The sequence below is a fragment of the Sinocyclocheilus grahami genome, unplaced genomic scaffold, assembly GCF_001515645.1.
Source record: "Sinocyclocheilus grahami isolate Dianchi unplaced genomic scaffold, SAMN03320097.WGS_v1.1 scaffold281.1, whole genome shotgun sequence".
In the NCBI taxonomy this organism is placed as follows: Eukaryota; Metazoa; Chordata; class Actinopteri; order Cypriniformes; family Cyprinidae; genus Sinocyclocheilus; species Sinocyclocheilus grahami.
The window spans coordinates 1977813-2005537 of NW_015505460.1; the positions used below are offsets into that span (position 1 = coordinate 1977813).

At 35.6% G+C, this 27725-nt stretch overlaps 1 protein-coding gene across 1 annotated transcript in view; it reads right to left on the reverse strand.

Moving 5' to 3' along the window:
- Window positions 1–27725, reverse strand: part of LOC107600329 (adhesion G protein-coupled receptor L2-like) — a 93899-nt gene that overhangs the window by 59926 nt on the left and 6248 nt on the right. Inside the window, exons 2-3 of the mRNA XM_016292197.1 lie at window positions 11588–11791; window positions 298–511 (exon numbers count right to left, since the gene is read on the reverse strand). Coding sequence (XP_016147683.1) covers window positions 298–511; window positions 11588–11663 — 290 coding nt within the window. The 5' untranslated portion in view covers window positions 11664–11791. The remainder of the gene's footprint in view (window positions 1–297; window positions 512–11587; window positions 11792–27725) is intronic.

Genomic DNA, 27725 nt, shown 5'->3' on the forward strand with positions numbered 1-27725 from the left:
GAAAGCAAAAGCATATGGTTAATTTTGAGGAGTATTCCCTCAAATTCCAAACTAACAGCGACAGAATGGAATATGTCAAACCCTAATGAGGTTTGGACGAATTAAAGTGGACTAACGCAGGTGGCTTTTATTTATAAAAGAACTCTGGAAGAATTTGAACTTGAGTTTGCATGTTAAAACTCTAGAGCTTTTCAGAAACAAGCACACGATATCTGCTGAGCGAAATTCAGTATCTACAAACGAGGAAATAGCATCCACATTTGGACTACAGGCAATGCTTGGCAAACAGTCTTTTACCTTTGAGATACGATTTTATATGCATCCGGGAGGTAGCAGTTAATGTTCTCCATCTGGAAGGGGTCTGCGTCGCATATCTTGTCGTCTGTGCGGCCGTAGTTGGCGGTTTCGATCATGATGACATCACTCCCCGGGCAGCGCAGATCGATGGGGTAACCCTCACACGACAGCTCTCTCCGCACCAGACCGAACGGCAGCGCTGCACGACTGAAGGCTGGAGGAAAGACAGGCAGATCACAGGTCAGAGGATTTCAGCTTTAATGGCCCACCAACACTGAACACAGAAAAACCTAAAACAGTGCGTCTTTGTGAAAGACTTTGAGTGCAACCGGTTTCAAAACAGTTTCCTATTTGAACTGGCAGACACTTTTGCAAATCTTGCTTTTTGTTTTATTAAATATCCTTTCATTTGAAAAAATAAAAAAAAATCCTTTCTCATTTGAAATAAAAAAATAAAAACGGAAAACTTAATGCATTTTATCTAAGTTAAATGAAAGGTTTATATATATATATATATATATGTATATGCATGTGTATATATGTATATGTATGTATGTATGTATGTGTGTGTGTGACCCTGGACCACAAAACCAGTCTTAAGGGTAAATTTTTTTAAATCGAGATTTCTACATCATCTGAAGCTGAATAAATAATATTTTCATTGATGTGTGGTTTGTAAGGATCTGACAATATTTGGCTGAGATACAACTATTTGAAAATCTGGAATCTGAGGGTGCAAAAAAAATCTAAATATTGAGAAAATCATCTTTAAAGTTGTCCAAATGAAGTTCTTAGCAATGCATATTACTAATCATAAATTAAGTTTTGATATATTTACGGTAGGACATTTACAAAATTTTTTTTTTTGCAATGCATGCAACATTTAATGAAATGACTATGAATTTAAGACTTTCTGCTCCGATTTCAGATCATTTAAAGTCTCAATTTGTGAAAAAAGCAAATTAAGACTTTTTTAAAAACTGCGCTGAAAATAGATCTGATCTGTTATCTGGTTACAGAAAATACTTAATATAGACATATAGACAAATGTGCTCTAATTGGGAGACTGGGTCAATCATTTTTATCTGCGGAAATATTAGCTAAATTTAAACATGGAAGAAAAACTCATTTTTTTCCCCCCCTAAAATTATATTTTAGCATTCCGTATTACTGATATAACTTTGAGAAGCATGTTCTATTGTACGATCTATATGTTCACTAATGCTACAAATCCACCTATACTTTGCTTTATGAAAAACTAACACATGCCCAACTGTAAATATTATAAACACTTAAACTAGAAGAACACTAAGGTATTTCAACTGGCAGTTTCGAGAGAATGTGTTGGTGTTTGTGTAAGATTTATGCATCTACGGCTATGTATTTGTTTATTTTGTATCCAGTATGACATGCAGAGATAACCATAAGTAAGGCATTTCTAAGCCGGCTGACTTCAATTTTGTGGTGTTCTCGAGACACTGAGCTCAGACTCAAGCCTCAGGGTTTGTTTCGCAAAACGACCAGCCGACTGTTCAACATCCCTGACTAATGTGATGCATTTCTGAGTGAAACGATAATACTTACTGGAAAACGATGTGGGCAAGACTTCACTGTGTCCTTTGTAGCATGCATGTGTCATTTCACTGGCAGAGAACCTGACTTTATCTTGATAATGAGCTTTTGGTGTTCTTTGGAAAGACGTGCACAGATAAACAGTGCAAAGTAAACAGGCTTTCAGTTGAGCTTTCTGTTGTCATACTCTGCAGTCTCAAACATGTTGCTCCACTCACTGGCTCTCTAGAGTCGATATTTATTTCCACACACCAGCACAGTTTTTCAAACTCACCTTCTGCCAGCAGCAGTCGAGATTTACATCAAAGCTGGGAAAGCAGTAACAGTCGCCCTAAACGAGCCTGCCAAAGCGTGTGGCTCTTTATCTCACGCTTTCTTTTAACTTAACTCATGTTAAGGGGGAATCCGATGCCATACATAATACATTACATGCAATGTTCCATGCATTGCCATGGCAACAGATCTAGCTGGATTGTAATTAGCTGTGATCCTGTTCCATTGGACTTGACTTGGAATTTTATCAGGAATTCTGGTCAGTGGCTGGAAAAGTAGTTTTCTTATGCATCTTCCTGGTGTTTGCTGTGGGCTCAAGCCAGCATAGCCAATATCGTTTCACAATATACCCCATTTTCTGCTGCTCAACAGAACTTTATTTTATTTATTTATTATGCAGGTAAGACCTCTTCCAATTATTATTATTATTATTTTTTTGCAGGTAAGACCTCTTGACAATGATTTATTTATTTTATTTTATTTATTTATTTTTGTCCCCAGTGTTTCAGGGTCTCAAAGCGGCTCGGCTCACAGTAAACTTTTCTCACCAACTCCATCTCTGTGTGCGCTCCGAGTTCATGCATTTCTGGAATGCCTTTTGGTTCACTTTATTTACACATTTGCATAATTTCCAACATTTCTGTGGACAGAAGTTTACAGAAATTCCCCAAAATAAAAGCTTGAGGATTTGACCATTTAAAAGTGAAGAACTTAAGGCATAAACATTGGTAACTTGTAGAGTTAAATTATCTTTATAATGATCAAATATTGTTTTTTTACTTAACAGTACAACTGTAAGTTACAACAGTAATATATTTATGTCTCCATTATAATAATTAGATTTAAAGACTAAAAAAGGTCTTCGCTGAGATGTTTAATAACTAACTAACTAACTACCTAAAACTAAATAACTAACTAAATAAATAAATAATTTTCTATACATATATTATTTATATTTATAGAATATATTCTACATATATTTATACACACACACACACATACATACATATATGCATAATATTCCCCATTTATGACATATAAGATTAAATATATAGCAGCATGTCTTTAAGACCATTAACAAGCAGGTAATTTTTGTTTGTTTTCCAGTTTTGCTACTATTTTCAATAATTTCTAACTTTCCTCGTGGAAAGATCCCCGCTCGGTGACCATTTAGGCAGAATGTCTCCCAAGCGTGCGAGTGTGAGGGCCGCTTCCAGCAGGATTCCTGCCTGTCACCCTCCATTAATGCAAATTTGATTGGCCTTTGTGGCTTTAGGAACAGCAAACAGCTGCATGCAAATCCAACACACTCCCGTGTGTGTGTGTGTGTGTGTGTGTGTAAAATATCCTATTCAGGACAGTACTAAATAAAAAGTAATATTTTGTATAATTCCTCTTATTCTTGGTCAAATATTTAACATTTGCTTGATTCTGCAAGATGTACAATACAAAGTACAATGTGTGCAAAAAAAAAAAGTGCAGTAGTAGTGAGCTACTTAAGGAACCGAAGGGCAAAACTAAATCCTGACAGACAAAAGCAGGTTCCAGGCTGTGACTAATCCACACCAGACCTGGAACACACTGACTACAGAGATGAAGAAACATGCATGTATGGAAAAACACTCAGGGACGTGTCTGACAACAGGCATCTTTATCATTGAAGACACATTACTAACAACTATCATGAAAAAAATAAGTTTTTATAGACTATACTTACAAATATCAACAAATGAGTATTACAATACTCTGATATAATTATTATCAGTCAGAAGGATTTTTTGTAACAATGTCTGTAAATGAATTGTTACTGAGTGCGTCTGTAATGTTTATGGTCAATTCACATAGTATACGCAACATTAAGTTGGGTGTCCCTACTGTCTACACAAATAAATATCTGTATGTTTTCTTGCAGGGAATGTTAAATATAATAATCGGGTATTTTTAGTGAATATGTCTAACTTTGGAAAATGCCATATTATCACTTTGTGTTTCTGGCAAGAAAGGTGTTCTTTTAAATCTGAGGTTTTTGTCGGAGTGTTGTCTCTCACACCAAAACATCTCAAGAGGTGAGCGGGAACAGCGCTTGAGAGGAGTGATTAAAATGCTTTAAACAAAGAGGTGGAAATCCTGTCGATTTGCTATAATACACAGTTCATCACTGACTTTCAGAGTTCATTCATGTGTTTTTTGGTGTCACTCAGCCTGATGGTTTGGCTGTACTGGAACTATTTTCATTGGTTGGAAGCAATAATTGGTCAAATTTGGCCTATCATCAAATTGGGCCTTCACACTAAGTGTGATTAATATACAAATGCGAATATACGCAGCAATGGTGTTCTTGAATCAATACAATAAAACCATAAGGAGCTATTCACATTGTGCGCGATCAATCGTGGTGGGACAAAGCAAGTTTTTTTTCCAACCAGTGTGACAATGAAATGAGCTGCGCAATCAGATTGAGCTTTAGATCTCGTTCCCGGAGGTGCTGCTTTTGCACCGAAAGCGGTTTTGAAAACCAGTGCAAACTGTGATACATTGTGTAATGCAGCAAAAACACATTGTAAAGAGAAACCACTGATGCTCCACAGAGCGCAAACACAAGTATGTGTTGAAGCATTCGCCAAATCGGTTTCGCCAATATCCTATTTTTGTAGCCTTAACTGAGTATGCGTTTTTTCTTTAGTTTTGAGGCTTAGCACCCCCGTAGAACCAGGCCTGGCTTCTCTGGCTTTGTGTTTCTATGCGCCAACATTTAAATGATTCTTCTTCTCAGTGGTCAAGAACGATAGGTTGAATGATGGCAGCGCCACCCGTCATGCAGGCGTGAATAAGCCGAAAACAATCAATCGCTTTCATGTTCAGTGTGAAAGCATGATTCGTCTGTGATTCGCTTCACTTTATTGCATCGCACTCAGTGTGAAAGAGCCTTTAACCGTACAGAATTCACTCTACAATCTTCATCAATCTTGTAAAAAATCTATTTTGTTTAACTGTATAAGCAGTTTAACTGTTGATTTGCCATTACATGTACACATTGCTTTCACTTTTGCCTACTTTGAGGTTAGGTTCTAGATTATCGATTAAGCTTAAGTCATTATGCATGTGTTAAAGTGATTTAACTTGCACACCATTTTGGGTTCAACCCAGCAGCAACAGTTGATTTAACACAAACAAGAATTGGATTCGTATCTAGTTTCACCTACCAATGTTGACCTAAACCGTGTTGTTTTTAACCTAGCGTTGGTTGTGCATTTGCAGATTGTTTTTTGCAAATATGAATTAGGTTATGAGATGTGAAGGACAACACAGAGGTGAATGACCAGCGCTGAAACTCATTTCATGACACTTGAATTTTGCTCTGTTATCTGACCTCATGCATAATGCAGTGCAGTGATTAGATGGAAATGAATAAACGTGAAGAAACTCTTTATGCATATGCTTCAGCTTGGGTTTTTATCTGAAAACACTGGTAGTTTAAAAGTGTTCAGATTTAGCATTGAAAAGAAAATCGAAAATGTAAAAAAAATAAGATTTGTAACAAAAAAAATATGAAAACTTGAAATCTAAGACTTATAACAGTAAAGAAAGCACTTTTATTTACAATTCCTTTTGTTTTCCTGATTCAGTTTAAAATAGTCTAGTCCTGATATCTGTTGTTAAACAAGCTAGGCACTCAATGATCTAAGACACTTCTTCAAGCAATTTGCTCTTTTCTCTTAAGTGTGTCCTTACAGAAGCCAATGTCTACCGAGTCATTTTTTGTTTGGCCTGTCATATTGGAATATAAATATATGGCTGGCCTCTTTTCAAGACTGCCAGAGAAGGACCGCATGCTGTGCGCAATGAATCAGGCCACAGAAATCAGGGAAGGATTTTGCTGAAGCTTACAGTGATGTAATACACTGTCCAGGGAGGAGCTCGAGTACGGTTTGAGGTCCAGCCGTGGTTTGCTGGAATCCAGCTCCTGATATTTCCCTCCGTCTGTCATGTACACTGATAAAAACAGACCAACACTGGCCTCACAATCTCAAATGAAGATTCATATAGCCACAAATCATCTGAAACAATTCTCTGCGTCCATGGACAAAGAATTACACTGAAAAAAAATTTATTTTCAAAGTTTCAATAAAGGTTATTGAAGTGCATTTTACAAAAAAAAAATAAATAAAAAAATCTAATTTAAATTAAAAATGTTATGCTTAATTCAATGAGTTTCTTGCGGTTTCTTAGTAATGAGTAAAATGAACCAGTAATTTTGTGAAAATTGTTTTTACACAGTTTTTTTAGTGTACTGCCCTGAAATTATGACATCTTTAATAATGGCGTCGTACTGAGTCGATCAATGCTCACTAGGGTTGCAAAAAGGTGGAAAATGTCCAGTAAATATTCCAGAAATTTTGGAAACTTTCCAGGATTTTTTTTTTTTTAATATTCCAGAGATTTTTGGAAAGTTCCCGGAAATTTGCCATGCATTTGCAACCCTAATGCTCACATAAAAACATTAATACTAAGAGTTTTAAACTACAGATTAGCATAATTAGCATTAAATAAATAAATACGCTTTGTTTTGACAGACAGAGACACAACCTAGAGTTATTATCTCTAAATAAAGGCAAAAACAAAAGCTAAATGTGACATTTTTGGGAGTTTGTGACATTTGTAACGTTTATTTAAAGCTGCAGTCTGTAACTTTTTTTGGTTACAAATGATCCGAAATCAATATTTGTGAGGATCCTGCAGGTGGAGGATCGTTTATAGCCTTTTCTCACAGCAGCTGGAATAATCACATTTATCATTTTGATGGCGGATTGTAATCCAGAAAGGATTATGTTTGTGAAACACATGTGAATGAAATTAAATTATATTAAAGTTATAAATGTGCTTCTGATTACAGATAGCTTGGAATTACACAAGATTTGTATTTTAATTAAAGAGAACCAGTTCGAAGGGAGCATAATTTGCGTTTTGGGTTAAAAGAATTTCTTAATATGAAATTCGAAGAGTATGACAATTAGACTGTGCAGAAACTGAAATCTACACGCTAATACTCACTATACTCATTGTCACCAATGCTGATGTTGTTAACATTAATCATAATAATAATAATAATAAGTTGAACGGTTTGATGTGATATGAGCTAACCAATCTTTAGATTTAATCACCATTGGTAGTGAGATTTATGGTAATGCTTTTTTCCTCAGTTGGTCAGAACAAACGTGGCAGACTTGCTACTTACTCGTTCAGATGGCAATATCCGGTGAAAATTCTTATTTGGGTCATATATTCCAAGACGTAGGCTAGAATCTGTGATTGTGAAGTACAGTAAATATCCACACCGGTGCGGTGACTGACTGCCACACATTCACTTGTGAGCCGTGCCGACTCACAACCCATGAGATGGCGACAAAGAGGCAAAACTTACGGACTGCAGCTTTAAATTCAAACCTGCTATAAAAGTGAGAATGTTCTGTAAAAGTTAATAAATGATCAACAAAAACACTAGGCTAATAATTTGCACTTTATACCCATCAAATATTAAAATGATGGTTTCCAAAATTCTGAATGGCTATAATTACTTATTTGATCCTCAGAAATTGAACAAAAAAAATCAATTTAGTTGGAGCATCCGTATTAGTATTGATCAATACTTGATTACTATGAACTGATTACTTGAATACTATTCAATGGGTATTTAATCTTTATGATTAATCACAAATAATCCTGATTAATGTCTTATAATAATAATAATAGGCCAAATGACCTTTCACAGGCAATGACTGGTAAAGAGGGTTTTTTCCAGCAGAGAGCGGAATCATAATGAAGCATATACTCATAATCCTCAAAGGATTACAGCAGTAATCTATAATAAGGCTCATCATAACACAGAGGAAGAATTTACAATTATTGGACGTGTTCCAGGAAATGAGATGGCTTTAAAACTAATTGTTCAGGCTTACTGTAGTTAAACTGAGTCAGTTCGATAAGTAGCCCAAATTACGTGCAAACTTTTAAAATGATCCCTAATCATTCAAAACGATATGGAACGCTGTCTGACTTTGTAGAAAGTCGATTTAAAAGTGACAGTTTTAGCCTTCACTGGCAGTAACTTCATGTCTTTCCACTCCAAACACAATCCGTTCACTAGCGCTCTCTCCCTGCTACTGACAACCGGCTTAGATGCACATTTTCCCAGCTCTACTAACTGGAACAAACCTTTTTTTAAATCAAATGAACTCACATTTCCATTCTGCAGAATTACATCAAATAAATAAATAAAAATATAATAGGGCACATAATTAACTCTCATAACACATTCAGGTAACCCAGAAGAGATTTCCGGAATTTTTTGGAAACCTTTAGAAAATTTTGTGGAAATCTAACAAAAATCTTCCACCCCTTTGCAAAACTAGTTGAGACCCTCAATGTACACTTTTTTTGTTGCCAAAGATAATAAAGACACTAGTGTAAAAAGTAAATATATAGCCATGTACACACTGACGTGCGGATAAATTCAGTAATTCATGTGAGTGATAAAACGCATTCTAGAACAGAATTAACTCTGTTAGGGTCTGGTCTCTCTTTTGTATGTGCGTTGCAAGAAAGTGACAGGGAAAGAGGTACAAATCTTTTGATTAATTTGCACATTTTAAGACACAGGTCTGTCACTCTTCACAGTTGGGAAAATAGCAAAGTATTATTTAGTTAAGAATTTATTTATAAACTATGGATGTAATGAATCTTTGATCGGTAAACATATATATTTTATATGTTTATGATATAAAACCAAGATGTTTTTGGAGCTTGGTTATATAAATGCTTTTTTTTTGTACTGAGGAGGATGTTTTAATGGTACAGAGACCTCTTACATATCAAACAACCAGGGAAAATATTATTTCTCATGACCCTTTGAGATTACTCTTTACTGTAGTAAAATGCTGTGGTCTTAATTGCACCATTCTGTCTACTGGAGTACTCAACAGATAAATCAAACCCAAACTCAGCTGAGGTTAATGGTGTTGAAAAGTTTGTTAAAAAAAAATAAAAAATTACTGTTTTTTCAAGCGTCTCATATTTCCAGAAGGAACTCACAGAAATATGCGTCTCGCTGCTAGAAGATGAATGCCAGATGAAAACAAACATTGATGTACAAAGAGCTGAGTGCAGATCCAAACCTCCCAATTCCCAAAGTTATAAAAGATAAACCAAAATCAAAACATAAAAATTGACTAAGTGTCAGCTGATCAAAGCGGCACATTGTAGAAAAAGAAAAATTCTTCTAAACTCATCTTGGAAGGAAAAAAAATCCTCCAATTGCCAAAAGAAGTAATAGTAGTTAGTACTAGTAGTCAGTTCACTAAAAGACCTGCGACATGCAAGGCACTTCTGGAGAATCAACGTGAATGAATATACTAGAACATTCATTAAAATACAATGCAGATCATATAAGCAAACATACATGTTGTTTTGAGAAACATTCTTTCTGGCCAGCTTTAGTGGCTGGAGATACGGCTTTTTTCAAGGATGAATGAGAGTGAGGCAAAGTCATGTATAAGATGGATAAATCATATCTCTGGTGTGCTTGAGGACATCTTTCCCATGGAAATGCAGTGATAATTAATGAGCTGTGTCACATATACATGATTCAGACATGAGCTAGCAAGCGCTAAAACAAAACAAAAGACAAATGCAGCATGAAACAGTTTCACACCAAATCAGACTCATCCAGACAATGGGACTATGAGAAATGTCACTCCACTGGACAATGTGCACAATACATGCAACACATGAGTTTGCAACTCCCAGAGTTTGACAAATCAGCAAATCCAGTGAATTATCGCAACTGCAGGTCTAACATCTTCACAAATTGCATGCTGCGGTTTTCATATTTTGGCTTTGCCAGGTTTATTCATAATATAGTAGAGCAAAATAGAGTAAGAACAGGAAAATAAAATAAAATAAAAAATATAATATAATATAAAAAATAAAATAAAATAAAATAAAATAAAAAATATAATATAATGTAAAAAATAAAAAAAATAAAATAAAATAAAATAAAATAAAAAATATAATATAATATTAAAAAAAAAAAATAATAAAATAAAATAAAATAAAAAATATAATATAATATAAAAAAAATAAAAAAAAATAAAAAAAAATAAAAAAAAATAAAATAAATAAAAAAATAAAATAAAATAAAATAAAATAAAATAAAAAAATAAAATAAAATAAAATAAAGTTGGCTGCATCTCAATATGCATAATATGTATATGTCCAAATTCACAGTATTCATAAACAGTAAGCTGACCTACTAATTCCCAGATGATACTGAAGAGCGCATCCAAAAGGACACTTTACTATCCTGTGAGGCCATAGGAGAGGATTTATGAATGACAGCAAAGTGACGCAACTGACTGGCAGATCACATGACAATAACAACATGAGGAATGTAGTTCAGCCGGATTACATTCATACTACATAACAGTCGTGAAGCAATGACTTATTCAAAAGAAGCACCTACTCAGAGAGTATGCAAATGTTTTGATGTGATTTGAGTGATTTTGATTGTTTTTATTCAATTATTTAGAGCAAAAACACACCTTTCTTTACAAAAGTACTTGACAATTTCTTTTCATCACACTAAAAACTTTTTTTTCTTTTTTTTATTAAAGCTAGCTACTGAGGTAATAATAACTGTTCTTACCCCTCATGGAAAACACATTTTTGTTACATTAATTGTCTGTCTTTTATGACTTGACATTAAATATGACTTGACCTACACTGCAAAATGAATAATTTACATCATGTTCAAACCTCGTTGTTATAATGAAAGGATCCACGACAGTTCAGATCTCTGGCGTTTTGTAAGAAAATATTGCTGCTGCAAATATAATACATGCAATAACCCCCATATAGCATACATGAATCAGATCTATACAGGTGGAGCTGGGGAAGGTGGAGGGTTTCTGAAGCAAGCTGCAACTGCTACGGCAAGCACTAGTCATATATTTGAATGTTGAGCAGCGAGCTCATTGGCTACTGATACAGGAGAGAACCAATCAGCTGTGCCATGTGATAATGATGTCATTAGGTCAGATTGAGTTAAACCTATCGGACTGCGCCATCTAGAGTTTCATGCCAGAACTCTGTATTTGTATGACATCTCTAAAAATGTCACTTTATCATTCCAGCAGGCTGTAGCGTCTATAGAGATGGTCTTACCTTCTGAAGATTGTATGAAAATCACAGTTAACACAAGTCCATGCACCAGGGGACATTTCCACAGTGAAGTAGCCATTTTGGTTATTCAAGAGCGTCTCCAGATGCCAGAAAATAGTTTAGATTGTAAAGAGGATCTAGACAGTATGCAGGCCACGCAGACATGACATCTCTAAAAATGTCACTTTATCATTCCAGCAGGCTGTAGCGTCTATAGAGATGGTCTTACCTTCTGAAGATTGTACGAAAATCACAGTTAACACAAGTCCATGCACCAGGGGACATTTCCACAGTGAAGTAGCCATTTTGGTTATTCAAGAGCGTCTCCAGATGCCAGAAAATAGTTTAGATTGTAAAGAGGATCTAGACAGTATGCAGGCCACGCAGACATCAGCAATATGCTGCTCTCCACCCTTCACCATTCATGCTCCATCTGAAAGCACATTAAAGACAAAATAATTAGCAGTGTGAATTGGTATCACCAAAATAGAAAACATATCACATGAACATCAAGATGTAAAAGCTCAAAACACTCCACGTCTGTGATCGGATTGATGTGTTGGTAAAGGGATTGATGGCTCAATTGGACTGAAAAGACCACAATCAATCCGATTGGAGGAGACGTAGATCTGAAATAATCCAATCAAAAGGAAAAAATAAGCATGCAAATGTTTAAATCTGGCTATTTTCTCAATTCGATTCAAAAATACGCTACAAAGATGAAATATCTCATTCTGAAATCACATGTGTCATTCTGTGTGAACTCAACCAGAGGTCCCCGGCTCAAATTTTAGATTTTGTCAATATTTTCTAAAGAAAGATAAACATGTATAGTGATGAAAGCCAAAATATTAAATGTCATGGATGCATATTTACTGAGCAATACACTATTTTGAAGAGGGGGGTCAAAATGGCAATTTGAAGCCAAATTACAAGGGGGTAAAAATTACTTCAGAAAGATGGCAGCATCACAATGTTATTTCTACAGAGAGATTGGTAGGTCTGTTAGGAAAATCTGTTGACTTTAGCAATCTTTGTTGCATTATGTGCCAATGGTGACAGTTCAAAAATGGGAAAAAGCACTTTTCAAGTTTTTTTTCTCCAAAGTTTGGATGCCTGTAACTCAAGTAGTATTAAAGATATCTTAATGCCCTTTTAGATGTTGCGTCTTAACAAACGTGTCTTTTGGCATCTTCATTTTTAAGGACCTATATTGTTCAGTTCCAGAGATACTGGAATTTCAATATGGCCCCAGGAGTAAATTGTTAAATTGTACACATTTTCAGTGGTCAAAAACCAAATGTTGGTCACTTTGCACACAGATGATCCTTATTTCTTTTATAAAGGAATGCACGAAGAACAAATGTGGAAATCAGAAATGCATCTTGTTTTCTTCAATCAAAACAATTGCATGGGACATACCTGTCCGTGTGCCATAAATATTGCGTGCATGTAACTCAAGAAGAATTAGACTCTGGTTGCTAATAAACTTTTCTTTTGGAATCATCATTTTCAAGGCCATATTTCATTCAGTCACAGAGATACGGGGATTTCAATGCAGCTCCATATTCAGATTATTGAAAAAAAAACAAAATGTTGGTCACTGCATACAGCTGATGATTATTATATTTAAAGGGGAATATCTGAAAAATCAACTGCATATAATTTGAAGGTCTAGATAGTCCCTTTCTTTACACATTTACTATTTGGTAACAGTTTATCTAGATAGTTCACTTCAGACATTCTACTAGCTAGAAGTAATTTTGTAAGTACTTGTCAACGTATTCTACTTACACTAACCATAACCTAACAGTCTACTAATACTCTAATGAGAGTTAGTTGACAAAGTTACTTCCATAGTAGGGCTGCACGATTATGGAAAAAAAAAATCATAATTGTCGATTATTCCCTTGACATTGTAATTGCGATTATTAATTACGATTATCACAATTTACATTGAATGATGTTTATACCATTGTTTGGTGCAACTGCATGCTGTATTTTTATATGAAATTAAACAAGCTGAAAACACTAACTGAAAAACCTTTAGTGCTTTTCTATAGTATTAAGCCTCAAATGTCAAATATACATCGGATTGGTTTCTTCTTTAAATTATAAAAAAGTTCAAATATGAATGGTATTATAATGTTATACTAAAACTAAAACAATGGAAACACCCTTAAGATAACATGTAGAAAGAAACAAACATATCTTAAGCGTGCAGAATAACATAAGTGGACTTTGAACGATTATTTGCCGCTTTGAACGATTACGTAATTGTGGCATCCATAATTGTAATCGCGATTAGAAATTCGATTAAGCAGCCCTACTTAGTGTGAAAGGCCCAATTTGATGATAGGCCAAATTTGACAAATTATTGCATCCAACCAATGAAAATAATTAACACACTGGTTGGAAAAAAACCTATTCCATAGTGAAGGAATCAGCCAGTGTAATTATGCTTTCCAAGTCGATCACGCAACCTGCTGCAGAGACGAGAGGGCACGAAGCTAATCATAACCACCAAATGTATCTGAGCCATTTGAATTCTACCCAGAATATTCTGTTTTAAACTGCATTGGAGGAGATCAAGCATCTCGACCAGTTAAACAGCCTCTGCATTATAAACAGCACTGACAAGAAGAGCTAACACTGATGCCCAAACAACTCGCTTATCAAACTACACATCATAACCATTACTAAAAATGAGCACCGTTTAGATGTAGTAAGAGTTTTATTTCAAATCTAAAGAGAGAATCCATTAGACTCATTTTGATCAGGACTGTGGCTATCACAAGCTATCGAATGCAGCTTTGCCAGGCTGTAAATGTAAATGAAATGCTGCTATTTTAAAAAAGGGACAAGCTCTTCGATGTCCCACCCTGACTTCGTGTTTCAATCAGAATTACATTAACACATCAAGGAAAACCGCGTGACAATGAGTGAGCATTAAATGACTGCAAAGATAAATCTACTTGTAAAAACTGAGGATATGAGTAGGGTTGCAAAAAGGTGGTCCAGTTTCCAGTAAATTTCGGAAACATTCCTGAAATTTTGGAAACTTTACTTTTTTTTTTAATATTCCAGGGATTTTTGGAAAGTTTCCGGAAATGTTCCACCCCTTTGCAACACTAGATATGAGCAAAATTAAACATCCAACATCAGTGATACAGAAAAACATCATTACCAGCCAAAAAACGATATGGTTTACAGAAATAAATCTTGTCAAGCTTGTCAAATCACCTTGTCAACCGATACAACAGAGGCAAACAAACCAAAGAATAATGGAACACAAACTTGTTTTACTTTACTCAAGATGAAAGCACCCATCTCATATCAAACCATCTCATACCAAAATGTTTCTGAACTTCACTGAGTGTGAGAAAGGCTGGGAGAGTGTAAATCAATCTCAATTACAAGCCAGATTTTTTTTTTTTTTACACAAAGTGCTGCTTGCCTGTGCAAAACTCACAGCCAAAACACTAGACTGTTATGACTCAGAAGAAGAGGCTGTTTTACAGAAACACCCTAATGCAGAATCATATCTTATCCGTTTTGTATCCAATGCCATTTCAGTTAGGATCTATCTAAATTTGGAATATACCATTTTAAAATGGTATTAAAAGAAGCATTTTGTGCACACAAAGGCTAAATGTCTTGAAAAATACAATATTAACTAATATTGTGAAACACCATTTTATCAATTTAAAATACATCTTTTCTATTGAAATATATTGTAAAATGCAATTTATTCCTGTGATCAAAGCTGAATTTTCAGCATCATTACTCCAGTCTTCAGTGTCACATGATCTTCAGAAATCATTCTAATATGCTGATTTATTATCAGTGATGGAAACAGTTGTGCTGCCGAATAGTTTTGTGAAAAGTGTGATACACTACCATTTAAAGGTTTGTGGTGAGAAATATTAACTTTTATTGAAACAAGGATGCATTCAATTGAAATAAAGTGTCAGTAAAGATATTTCTAATCTTACAAAAGATTTCCATTTCAAATAAATGCTGTTCCTTTGAACTTTCAATTCACCAAAGTATCCTGAAAAAAAAAATGAAGAGTGTGGTTCAAAAACACGATAAACGCCATTTTTTTCCCGCCAAAATCAGTATTGTGTCTGGTCGGTATTGAAAAGTAAATTCTTAATTTTACGCAAAATGCGATATCCGCCGAGTTATTCTGTCATGTCCTTTTTTTCCAAAACGCGACAAATGCCAGTATATCCGCTCAACCAATCACAGCGCACCACTCCACGCACTCTAGACAGTAATGGCGGCGCTTTGAATACACCCGGCATCCTAGTTTTCCTCATCTATTTTGTACTTTGTGATCAACAAACAAACTTAGGGCTGCATGATAAATTGCATGTGATTGTCGTGCGCATCTCGCCAGTAAAGCCGGTTCTGTGATTAATAGTAAATCTCCATCACGTGCTTTCAGATGGAGTGGCATTTAATACACAGAGTCGTAGATCACTGCAATATCGCGTTCATAATCCCAGATGAGTCACATTCGATTATGAACGCGATATTGCGTTGCTTGTCAGCGTAAGTGTTTTTATTAATGCCATTAATGTTTTTGTTAATACAGCGTATAGCACTAGTCAACTAAATGAATGTAACATGGCAAAGATTAATGCACTTTTGGAAGTTGAGTGTAAGGGAAATGTCATTTTGGAATTTCTGTGGTTTAATGTTATATTGTTGTTCATGTATGTCCATGATGAAATTTTCTTTTATTGCTGTAATTAATTTGTAGCATTAACAAGATGACCCGTTGAATTCATTTTGGGAGCGATGACTGATTGAATGTATTTTTAGTCCAGTGCATGCATATAAGATTAGTATTGATGAAGTTCAGAGGCTGTCATATGTGGATCAACTTACTATGTTGTGTATTTTCATCAGTTTCAATATGTAAAATACGTTTTATATTGACTCAATGGATTTATTGCATTTTGAAAAAAAAAAAAAATGGGTCATGAATTTATTGCATTTTGGGGGGGAAAAAACAATACAGTTTTATAATAAATCTTTGAAAATCAAAATCTGGATTTGAATTGTTAATGTTATTATAACCTAAAGACGCCATGTGAAAGTTTGAAACAGAAAATAGTGGTTTACATCTTGCCACTTTCTTGGTAAAGAAAACAAATTTTTACTCAAATTAATCAAAATGGATTTATAGCGTTTTGGAACCAAACTCTTCAAATATATCACAGTTTTCACAAAAATATTAGGCAGCGAAAACTGTTTTGAACATTGATAATAATAAAAACCATTATTAATTGAGTATCAATAATTATTAGAATGATTTCTGAAGGATCTGGAGTAATGATTGCTTTAAATGAAAGGAATACATTTTATTATGTTATTTTAAATTGTAACAATATTTCACTATATCACTACTTTTACTGTATTTTTGAGCTAAACAAAAATGCAACCTTGGTGAGCAGAAGAGACTTGGTCAATCTTAATGATTGCAAATTGTTTTACCAGTGCAGGCCTCAAAATAGTCTCCAATAATAATCCCAATGTGCAACATTCATAATACAATCTCTTTTGTTCCAGGATACAATAGATTTCAAGCTAAGTAACTCTGGCGCTCTGAGTTGCTTTGACATCTCTAGGCTACCTTTACATTCCACTGTGTTTATGAAGATTACAGACAGATCTCTCATATCCCTCGGCTCACCCTGAGGTACATCATAATTACTGTGGCAACAGGTTCAGTTGATAAACTACAAAAATCACCTCTCTTTTGTGTGTGTTTGCATTTCCCGGTTATCTCACGGGAACAAACACATCCAGACTCTTTGCCCGCATTGGCAGAAGGCAATATCTGAGACCTCAGGGAGCCCGAGCTCATTATAACACAATGCCAAACGCTGAAGACAGATGACATGTCACTCTCACTTTGTTCACAAATTCATTCCCACTGACGTGCGCATGTGCACAAACACCCACCCGAAAACTAAATAATACTTTCATCTTCGTCAAAAACATCCACAATGCACAGGCTCGGCATTTACAGCACAGGTAGGGAATCCTGTGCAGTGGTGCACTTTGAAGTGTGCTTCATCAAAGCGCCCTCATCATCAAGTGCACTGATTATTTCATAATGAACCCAAATATAAACACCGTGCCGTTTTCACAGCTCTACGGATGTGGATGAAAAGAGACAGCAAAAGTTTGAACATAACATTCCATAGAAGGCAAAATGAATTATGTTTCATAACAGGAAATGTTCTTGCAGATGCATTTAACATCAGACACTGGTGCAGAACAACAATTATTCTGTGCAATGTCAACCTTGGCATGCAGGAGGAGTGTTGTTTTAGAAATCAAACACTTGTACTTAACTAAACACAGTTATTGGTAAATAATTAGCAAGGGCACATTGAGCACTGAATAACAACACCGCAATTTCTGAAGCACCCAGGGAATTAAAGAGATGCTCCAGCCCAAAAATGAATTCTCTTGTCATTTAATCACCCCTCATGCATCCCAAATGTATGATTTTCTTCCTTCAGTTGAACACAAACTGAGATTTTTGGGGAAAATAATCCATCTCTGTCAGTCCCTATAATACAAGTGCATTAGTTCCTCAAAGCTGACACTTCAAAAACCACACAACAGTAATCCATATGACCCCAGTTGATGAATCGGTGCCTTCTGAAGCAAAAAAAGGTGTGTGAGAGAATAAAAATGCTATTATTTTAAACTCTTTCATCTATAAACCATCACTACCAATCAAATGTCATGTGTATTTTTTTTTTCACACACATCTAGGGCTGTACAATGAATCTTACAGTATTTTAATCACGATCATGATTTCTGCTTCTTTTATTTATTAAGCATAATTGTCCGCATTTCATTTTAATGTGGTATTTGTTTTATCTTGCACTGGTAACAAGCCTCCACAAGGATAATTTCATTTTAAAAAAAATCTGTGTTTGTGTTCATGAAAGCAAGCCATACACATCTGGGACAGTATGAGGGCGAGTAAATGATGAGAGAATTCGTTTGTATGTGGAGTGTCCCTTTAAGGACGAATATTCTTCACCTCTCACTAATACGCTTAATTAGGCGAATCAAGGCCTAATCGTATAAAGTTAATCAGTCTCATCTCTTACTGTGCATTCATGTGGGGAACCGTTTAGCGCACTGCATTATGGGACTAGGATTCCAAATATCCCGAAATGAGAGCGAATCCACAAGTGGGAAGCGCTTTACAATGATCTGCGATCTCGGACGTCACCTGATGCTGATGCTGGCAGACCAGCAATTATTCCTCAAATACACGCTTTATTCCTCTCAAACCCTCACACTGCTGGGAAACACGCTCACTGTATGTCTGGAGCCCAGCATTATCATCCCCATAAACACCATTGTGATTTCAGACTGGATTTGTTCGGACTTGAAATAAAAGGATCAAATGTTTAGCTTTAGAGAGCTTTGCGCCATTCCTGACTGAGGCCTGGTTCTTTTGCATGAAGGAGGGATATGAAATAACAGAAACATGCATGATGAGACAATATCAAGCATTTGATTCCATACCAAGGAGACAAAATACTTTTGATCATTATTTTTTGCAATGAGTCTAGGAAAACTAAGGGTCAAATACGACTAGTCATAAGATCCATTTTCCATATTAAATTAATAATAAACTGTTATTAAAGAAGTTCTTTTAAAATTTAAATCAGTTTTATTTTTTCCCCTAATTTTCTTTTTACATTTTTCTGGATACAGTTTCTTTTTCTAGACTCAACGGTTTTAATGGTTAAAATACATTTTAGTAATCAAAAAGCACTTGAACAATTTAACAAAAATTTATTAAAAGGTTAACAAAAAATATGTTTTGTGTCTAAATTCTGTGTATTCTGTTTTAATTTGGGGGGTTCCATTTTAATGGTTTAATTCTATTTTAACAATCAAACAGCATGTCTAATCAATTGAAGCTTTAAAACACTAACAACTTAATAGTTTTTTTGCTTTTTTATAATAATAGGGCCCTATGAAATACTGTAGGTTTAATTATTTTATTATTATTTTTGAAATTCTGTGTCATGTGCTTTAATCTTTCTGGATTTATGATTATTATTTAATAAAAACGTATTAATAAAAAAATGGTAGTACTCCAAAGAAAGCGCAGGAAAAATGATTTACTCTTGAAAATATAATCAAATGAAAATTAAACAACTTTATATTCTGACAACAAAAAGCTGCACAACAGAGGTTTACTGTTAAAATCAATTTATTATTAATGTTGTTGTACATTGTGCTGAACTATAGTAATTATTTCTGTCACAATTTTGTCAAGCTAAACCGATCTTTTTTTTTTTTATTGGTTGTCGGGTTTATTATTCACAGCTAAGGTTGCAAAGGGGTGGAACATTTCCGGTAAATTTCCAGAAGCTTTCCAAAAAAATCTTGAATGTTTCCGAAATTTACTGGAAATGTTCTACCCTTTTGCAACCCTATTCACAGCCCATATCAGGATTTGATTAAGTGTATTGACCTACTTGTGATTTCTTCACGTTTCATGACATTCCGCGTTATACAGTAAATTCTGCTGATTCTGTCTGTGTTTTCTAGGCTCCATAAAATGTAGAGGTGAGGGAAAACACGGCAGCCAGGAGGACTTGAGATCAAATATAGCTGTGTTTGTGAGTGTGACAGAGCTTCCTGTCTCAGAGACCACCGAAAGAATGCCTGAGAGTTTCTAAGACAGGGAGGAACTGAATGCACGGGGAAGAAAAGAATGGAAAAGCAAAAGAAAAGGGTGGGCGGGTCAACCAGGATGATTGACAGCTAGTGAGTGTCGCTTGACCTCTCAGGGTTCGTCTCCAAGTATTCTTGACAGGCTTGAAGAAGCAGAACATAAAAGAGCTGGAATGTTAATTTATTTTCAATTGCCAGGACCAAGATGGGAGAAAATAAGGAATGCATACATGCAAGCATAGCAAGCGGAACGTGCACAAGTGAGATGTAAAGCTGCATCCAAAATTGAGCTCAAACGCAGCTAATTAAAGACGTCAAGCAGTATTCTTAATTTGTTTTCAAACCAGGATTATAAAAGCGTCAAAAAGTAACCCAACAGCCATAAGATTGACACGATAACTTCACATTTGAGAGAACACCGATTCTGTTCAAGACGCAAATGTGAGAGCTATGTTTGAAATCTCTTTCTCCATCAATCATGGATTTCTAAAATTAGCACAACTAATCCAAAACATCAATGTGATTGTGATCAGCGCGTTCAACACATTATGGTCTAAAGCCGAAGACAGTTTTGTTTATTTTTGCTTTTTTTTTTTTCATTGCTGTTTTTTTTTATTATAATTTGTTTGTTTTTTTGCAGTTTTATAGGATAGGACATGATAGCGTATAATAGATTAAATATCAGTCGGACATCATTATGTTTATGTTGTCAACTATCCAGCATTAATAAGTAAGAAAGATTAGTGGAATTAAAGTATTGATCTGCAAGTAAGCAAATGTACAAATGTTTGCAAGTAAAAAAAAAAGTACCAGCCAAATGACAGCTTTGGTAGCTTTTTTCTTCAAGTGCACTATTAAATATTGACATAGGGCCTACTATATTACACTAAAATATCAAAGTTACTGATCGTGTGCAAACAAGTGAACATAATCAAATATACAGTCAATAAGAGAAAAGAAAAACATGCAATAACTACACAAACATATAAAATAGATGCCATATGGGGCAAAATGTGTTGAAATTTTTATAATAATGCACAAAAACAAATTAGTTTAAAATCATTTGAAATTGCTGCAGGGAAATGTTATGTAGATGTCATTTATAGATTTTATCTAGTGATACACAAATGTGGACATATCCACATTCAACAGTGTTATATAATGGGCTCGATAGAGAACCTTTACACAGCAGATTTAGTTCACAAATGATATGAACAATCTGACCTAAATATGATTTTCATTTAAAATAATCAATACTAAAATCCAGCATAAGCAGCACCATCAGTCGTACATACAGCTGCACTCTCAAGCTCTCAATAGCATCCGGATCTTTGTTCGTTTTTTATTAGACGTTATTTGATCATGCTTTGTTGTTTTGACAAGTAAAAAGGTACCTGGTCCACGGCATTCATTTACCTTACCACGCTTAACAATGCTAATACTGGGATTAAAAGTGAATGAAAGGACGAAAATGAACGTATAAATAAATCCCCTCCCAAAAACCCAGCTGGTGAGATGTGAGTGAGGATTGTGGAAGAGAAATGAGAGATTGCATGCGCAGTCCAGTGGAATAACTCATGAAATATTGCTCGGTTCGTGGGAAACTGTGTAAGCAGATCGCAAACAGAACACAAAGCCAACTTAATCCAAATTTATGAGCTCACCTGTCTTATTCAAGTGCTTTCACACTGGTGATATAACGTTTGGATTCTAACTGTATTATTTATTTCGCATGGCGTTAAGTCTGGCAGGCCACATTATTCAACCCTGATCTGATGCGCTCCAATCCGCTTTAGACACTTCTTACAGTGGCCCTTTAACTCATTCATCAGCCATACATTATGACTCCCCAGCTCCACCTTAGCTGATGAACATCAGTGATTTTTTTGGCAAAGTCATTGTAATGTTTCCAATTGTAATAAGCCATTGTATTTACATTTGTGCACAACTATGGAATCTATATACTACGACATATGTTGGTCTTGACGATATATTGAGGTTTTACAAAGCAAAACAATCAGTCGGTGCAAGAAACTGAACATTATTTACAACTTTGAAACCTGTAATCCAGAGCCTCAGGCAAATCTGATTCTTTTCCACAAACCTGTTCTTTTAGACAGTCTGTTTTAATAAACTGGTTCAATTCTCTATCTCACTCCCATAATCATGCAATGATGTAATGTATACGCAATTATATTATTAAAGCACTCAATAATGATGACAAATGTGGATGTTTTACATGTCTAAAGCATATCAAATGAATAAACTAGTCTTCATCAGCTCATCTTTTTACATAAACCATGAACATTTTTATTTGGCCCCTTCATTCAAGTTCACGCATGCTCATATCAGCATAGGGCTGCACGATTAATCGAATGCGATTGTCATGCGCATCTTGTCAGTAAAGCCGGTTCTGTGATTAGTAGTAAATCTCCATCATGTGCTTTCAGATGGAGCGCCATTTAATACACAAAGCCGTAGATCACTGACAAGCTACAAGACGATATAATCACGCGATTATGAAATCGAAGAAAGCGTTCGCGATAATGACGCTTCTCAGTGAACTAATGCTGCTCCATCTGAAAGCATGTGAAAATACCACATTTAATAACATGTTTTTACTCCAAACTCACTTCATAACGTCAGTCGAGTGTTTGAAATAAACCCTTCTGTGAGATGACGTGGCTTCTTACACAGAATAAGGCACGCAACATATTTCATAGTATTTAAGCAGTGATAAAGGCATTGCATTATAAATATACTTTATTATAATGAAAACTAGAATAAGAAGAACTCAGACAAGCCATATATTGTCGTAGTCGGTGTTTATTAGTCACGTTGAATCAATGAAAGCATTTAAATCTTCTGTTTATTCAGCTAGCGCTATAGGGATTTCCTGGGTTTCTTCTGCGAGGCGTATTTGGAGTTTCTCTGGCCTTCGGATGGAGATTTATAGCTGATCACAGAACCGTGTTTCACTGACAAGATGCGCACGACAATTGCAGCTTTTGCCTAATCGCGATTTATCGTGCAGTCCTATATCAGCAGCTCAGCTGTAAATAATGTTGAGTTTCTTTCACAGACTGATCGTTTCGCTTTATAAAACCTCAATATATCGTCAGGAGTCATGGGTATTGATTTTGTGTTGCCTGATATGCTTTTTTTAACTCTCAAAGTGACAGTAGCCACTGACTTGCATTTTATGAATCACCACGGATCACGGTTTCAGCTAAAAATCTTCTTTATTGTTCTACTGAAGAAAAAAAGTCATCTTGGATGGCCTGAGAGTGAATCCAACAGCAAATTTACGTTTTGGGGTTAACTATCGTTTAACAAACTCAGATTAATAAATGCTTTCGAAGCGTTTTTCATTGTCAGTTCATGTTAACAAGTGAAACCTCTTTGTAAAGTGTTACCAAAACTTTCTTAACATCTTTAAGAGTGAATAAGCAATGCATTTCACATTAATACTGAAGACGCTACTCTTTCAAATGTACTTCCGTTAATTTGCTCTTTTTTCCTTTTAACAATGTTCCGTTCATAAATGCCGAAAAAAGCATAACCAAAGTGCAGCCACTACAGCTTCATTGGATTTATATCTATTGAACTGAAATTCAAAAAGAAAGAAAATAACTTTCATGATAAATGGACAAAAGAAAAGCCTCTGCTGGATGGCAAGACTCGAATTCATTTTCTGCTCCCAATCCTCCACTCCTGCTTTTCCCTCTTCTGTCCCCCAGAACACAATTCCTTCTTGTGTCTGCGCAGATTCCCTTAGTTACCGCAGCGAGAACAAGGCGGTACAGCGGCTCCCGGTTAAAAACAAATAATTCAATATTTCACACTCATTAGCAGCATTAACTAAAAGAACTATTTGGTTGTTAGCTTAGCCTGTGACAGCTCAGGAAAAGAGCAGTGAAACAAACCACAGATGAGCAAGACAAAATAAGAACAAGATCTGTTTAAAAAAAAAAAGGAAGTGATCAGCGCAATTCATTATTAGACTTTAGAGCAGATCCATATATATATATATATACACACACACACTACCGGTCAAAGGTTTGGGATCAGACTGATTTTTTATGTTTTTTAAAGGAGTTTCTTATGCTCATCAAGGCTGCATTTATTTGATCAAATACGCGGAAATTTTTTTTATTGTGAAATATTATTATGATGTAAAATAAAATTTTTCTACTTTAATATACATTAAAATCTAATTTATTATTACTTGACATTACTTATTACATAATGCACTGTCTGTAATTATAATCCAGACATTTTTTTCAATACCAAGTATGCTAAATGTTATTGTATACAACCACAAGCATGAAGCAAATCTCTGACTGTAGTGCATCAAAACTCAATGTACTATTTTTATGACTTCCACCATTAGCAAACAGCTCAAAGCTTTGAGCACTCTTAACAGCTCATGATTTCCATAATTAAAACCCCGAGCAATCAGCAATCATGCTCCCGCTCGCCTCGGTGATCAACACACTCGCTTTAGCATCGCATCTATTGCAGGACGGTCATGCCTCCTTATTCACACGCCTGTTTAAAATGGAACGAATCAGTGCCAATCGAGAGGGAGGGAATGAATTAAACACCACAGCCGTCTAGCTTTCTGCATCTCTTCATGTTCATAAATAAATAGAGGGCACCTTTGATTTCCGCATCAATTTAGGGCAATGGAAAAACATAAGTGGCAAATAAATATCTGCTTTAAAAAAAAAGTCACAATTAAAACATAAAATGCAGCCAATTTTGTTCTACACTCTCAGAAAAAGAGGTACAAAAGCGGTCACTTGGAAAGGTACACTTTTGTACCTTTTTTTGTTTTGTTTCTTTTTACCCCTATAGGGTGTACATCAGTACAATAAAAGTACACATTACTACTGTTTGGAAGGGTACCATCACAGTGACAGTTTTGATAGAGAACAATAATTACCATGCACAGACGTTTTTTTTTTGTTTTTTGCATGGCCTAACTGCATGCATGCAGTTTTAGTTTTTTGTCAGACGGGTTGATTAAGGTTCTTCTCACAGCCATTTTAGCCGTTTAGACGATGATTCAAAAGTGTTTGGCACAGCACTTCAGAACATAAAATAACGCAGCATATGTTAACACATCAACCTGTGTGACTCCACATGTGCTTTCTACTTAGAGCTTGTGATAAACCATATCAAGATCACAGTAAAAATGTATGTGGATAACAACATCTAGACATTTTTACTTGATATGGATTCATCTATCAGCAGAAATAAATGCGACTACAGTCGGTCAGCACATTTGTTTAAGTCTGCATGCTCTTTGAGTCGCTGTGTGAATGATTGCCATAGAAATTAAATGCCAATATAAAAGTTTAGTTTAACTTTTTTTATGACAAATACACCTGTATACTAAAAAATAAAAATATATATATTTTAAGAAATGCCATGCAAATACTTTTTCATCCATGTTGTAATATAGTTCTGTTTTGCAGCATCTTATTTGACAAAAAAAAGCAATGTTTTGTTATAAATTAAATGTTATAATGTCATATGACTACATTTTCTACATGTTGTCTAATTTTGATTAAATTGTTAACATTTTATGAATTAATTTCATTAAATATTTATTTTTTTTGTATTAGATTCAATCAGAAATTTGTACTTGAAATTTGTATTAAATCACACATAATCCAGAAAAAAAAATGGAAAACAAGATATTTTGAAGAATGTTGGAAACCAAAGAGTTGCTGGTAGCCATTGACTTTAGCAAGGGGAAAAAATACACTGGAAGCCAATAGCTGCCGTCAACTGTTTGCTTTCCAACATCTTCAAAATATCTTCAACAGAAGAGAGAAACTCATACAGGTTTGAGGGGAGTAAATAACGGCAATTTACATTTTTGGGTGAACTGGCTCGCGAAGATTACATTTCGGGAGCATTTGCGACCAAAACAGTTGCAATTTCGAGCCCCGTTTACCTTTAAAGGTGGGGTAAGCCATTTTTCAAAAACGCTTTAGAAAACCGATTCGGGTCGAATAGCAAAACAAACTTGTAGCCAATCAGCAGTAAGGGGCGTGTCTACTCATGATGTGGAGGAGAGAGGGTTCAGTGCACAGGACGGACATTAGCCGAGCCGAGCGACGACAGAAAGATAGAGATGGCGGATAAAAAACAAAAGCGGAAAACGTCTGCGGAACAAACAAAGGCTTAAGGCAAGAAGTAGGACCCGTGTAAATATCGGATCAGCTTTCCAGCGCTGGAGAGAACTGAAGGAGCAGAAGGCCTGCGATCGGACACCGAGGTTGCTTTGTTTCTTCTCGATAGGCGAGTAACACCGTGTCTGCTCCACAACAGCTAAAGTCTGTCTAGTACACTGGACGCGACAAAGCAACCGCGTCGCATATAGTGTAGACAGCATCACTGATTATAATGAGTTCTATAGTATCACGCCGCGCCACTCGCGTCCGGTGTAGACATGGTGTAACATTGGTTTTGCTTCGTTTCACAGAACTAATCGTTGCCTGGGTTGCGTACGTATGTGTGGGGCGGAGCTATCAAAATAGGGGCGAGACCCTTTTGGGGTAGGGGCGTGTTTGTTTTGGTGATTTCAAATGTCAACAGTGGCTACCAGAAATCGCTTACCCCACCTTTAATGGTAAATGGATATTGTGATAAATATCAATATGAAAAGAAAATCATGATAACACTTTTGGCCGTATCGCCCAGCACTACTTCGGTTTCAAGAAAACATGGCATAATCAGCACAGACAACTACTATCTTGAGCGACACACACACACACACAATATATACAACATTCCCTGCCAATATCTGCATGTGCTTCCTCTCAGCTGCAACATAATCAAATTAATTAGAAATTCCCACAGAGGAGCACAAATATAATATCGCTCTAGCCTCTGAAGAGCCTGTGGTCTCTCTCCATGTTAATGCAGGCATTTGTTGTGGCGCAGGAGCCCGGGGCCGCCGGAGCCTCACAGGTCAATGCTAATCCCTGATAGATGGAGCTCGTTCATCAGCCTACTATCCACAGAGCAGAACGCCTCTCGCTGCCATCCATCACTCAAAGCTGGCAGCTCCAGCAGGGTGTGTTTAAAACGCTGCTAATGTGTCCTGTTCCCCAACACAGCGTTGCGTTAGGTGTGCAATGCAGCTTCACTCAACACACAATTAACTTCTAATAACTAAATTAAATCAACATTTGGTGTGAGCATCCTTTGCGTTTAAAGCAGCTTTTGCCCTCGGTGCACTTGCGCATAGTTTTGCAGGTAGCTTTCTTGAAGCATAAACTGATATTTCCTACTGACACACTCCAGCAAAAGATAGAAACAACTGACTTAAAACCATTTTTAGAACATTATGAACATTATAAGTGACTATAAGCGATGGAGTTTATGTGGAGCCGTATTTATGTGAACGAGACACTGAAAACACTGTTAGAATGAGCGGCTACAGCGCAGTGCATCATATTACATATTTATATCACATATAATATATCATATATAATCACACTACACCATATTGCATCCTCAGGAATTGTTAGAATTAATTTTTTTTAAGTGTTATCGGCCAACTAGCGAGTGACACTATTTCATATACTCACCATATTTACTCCCATTTTGAA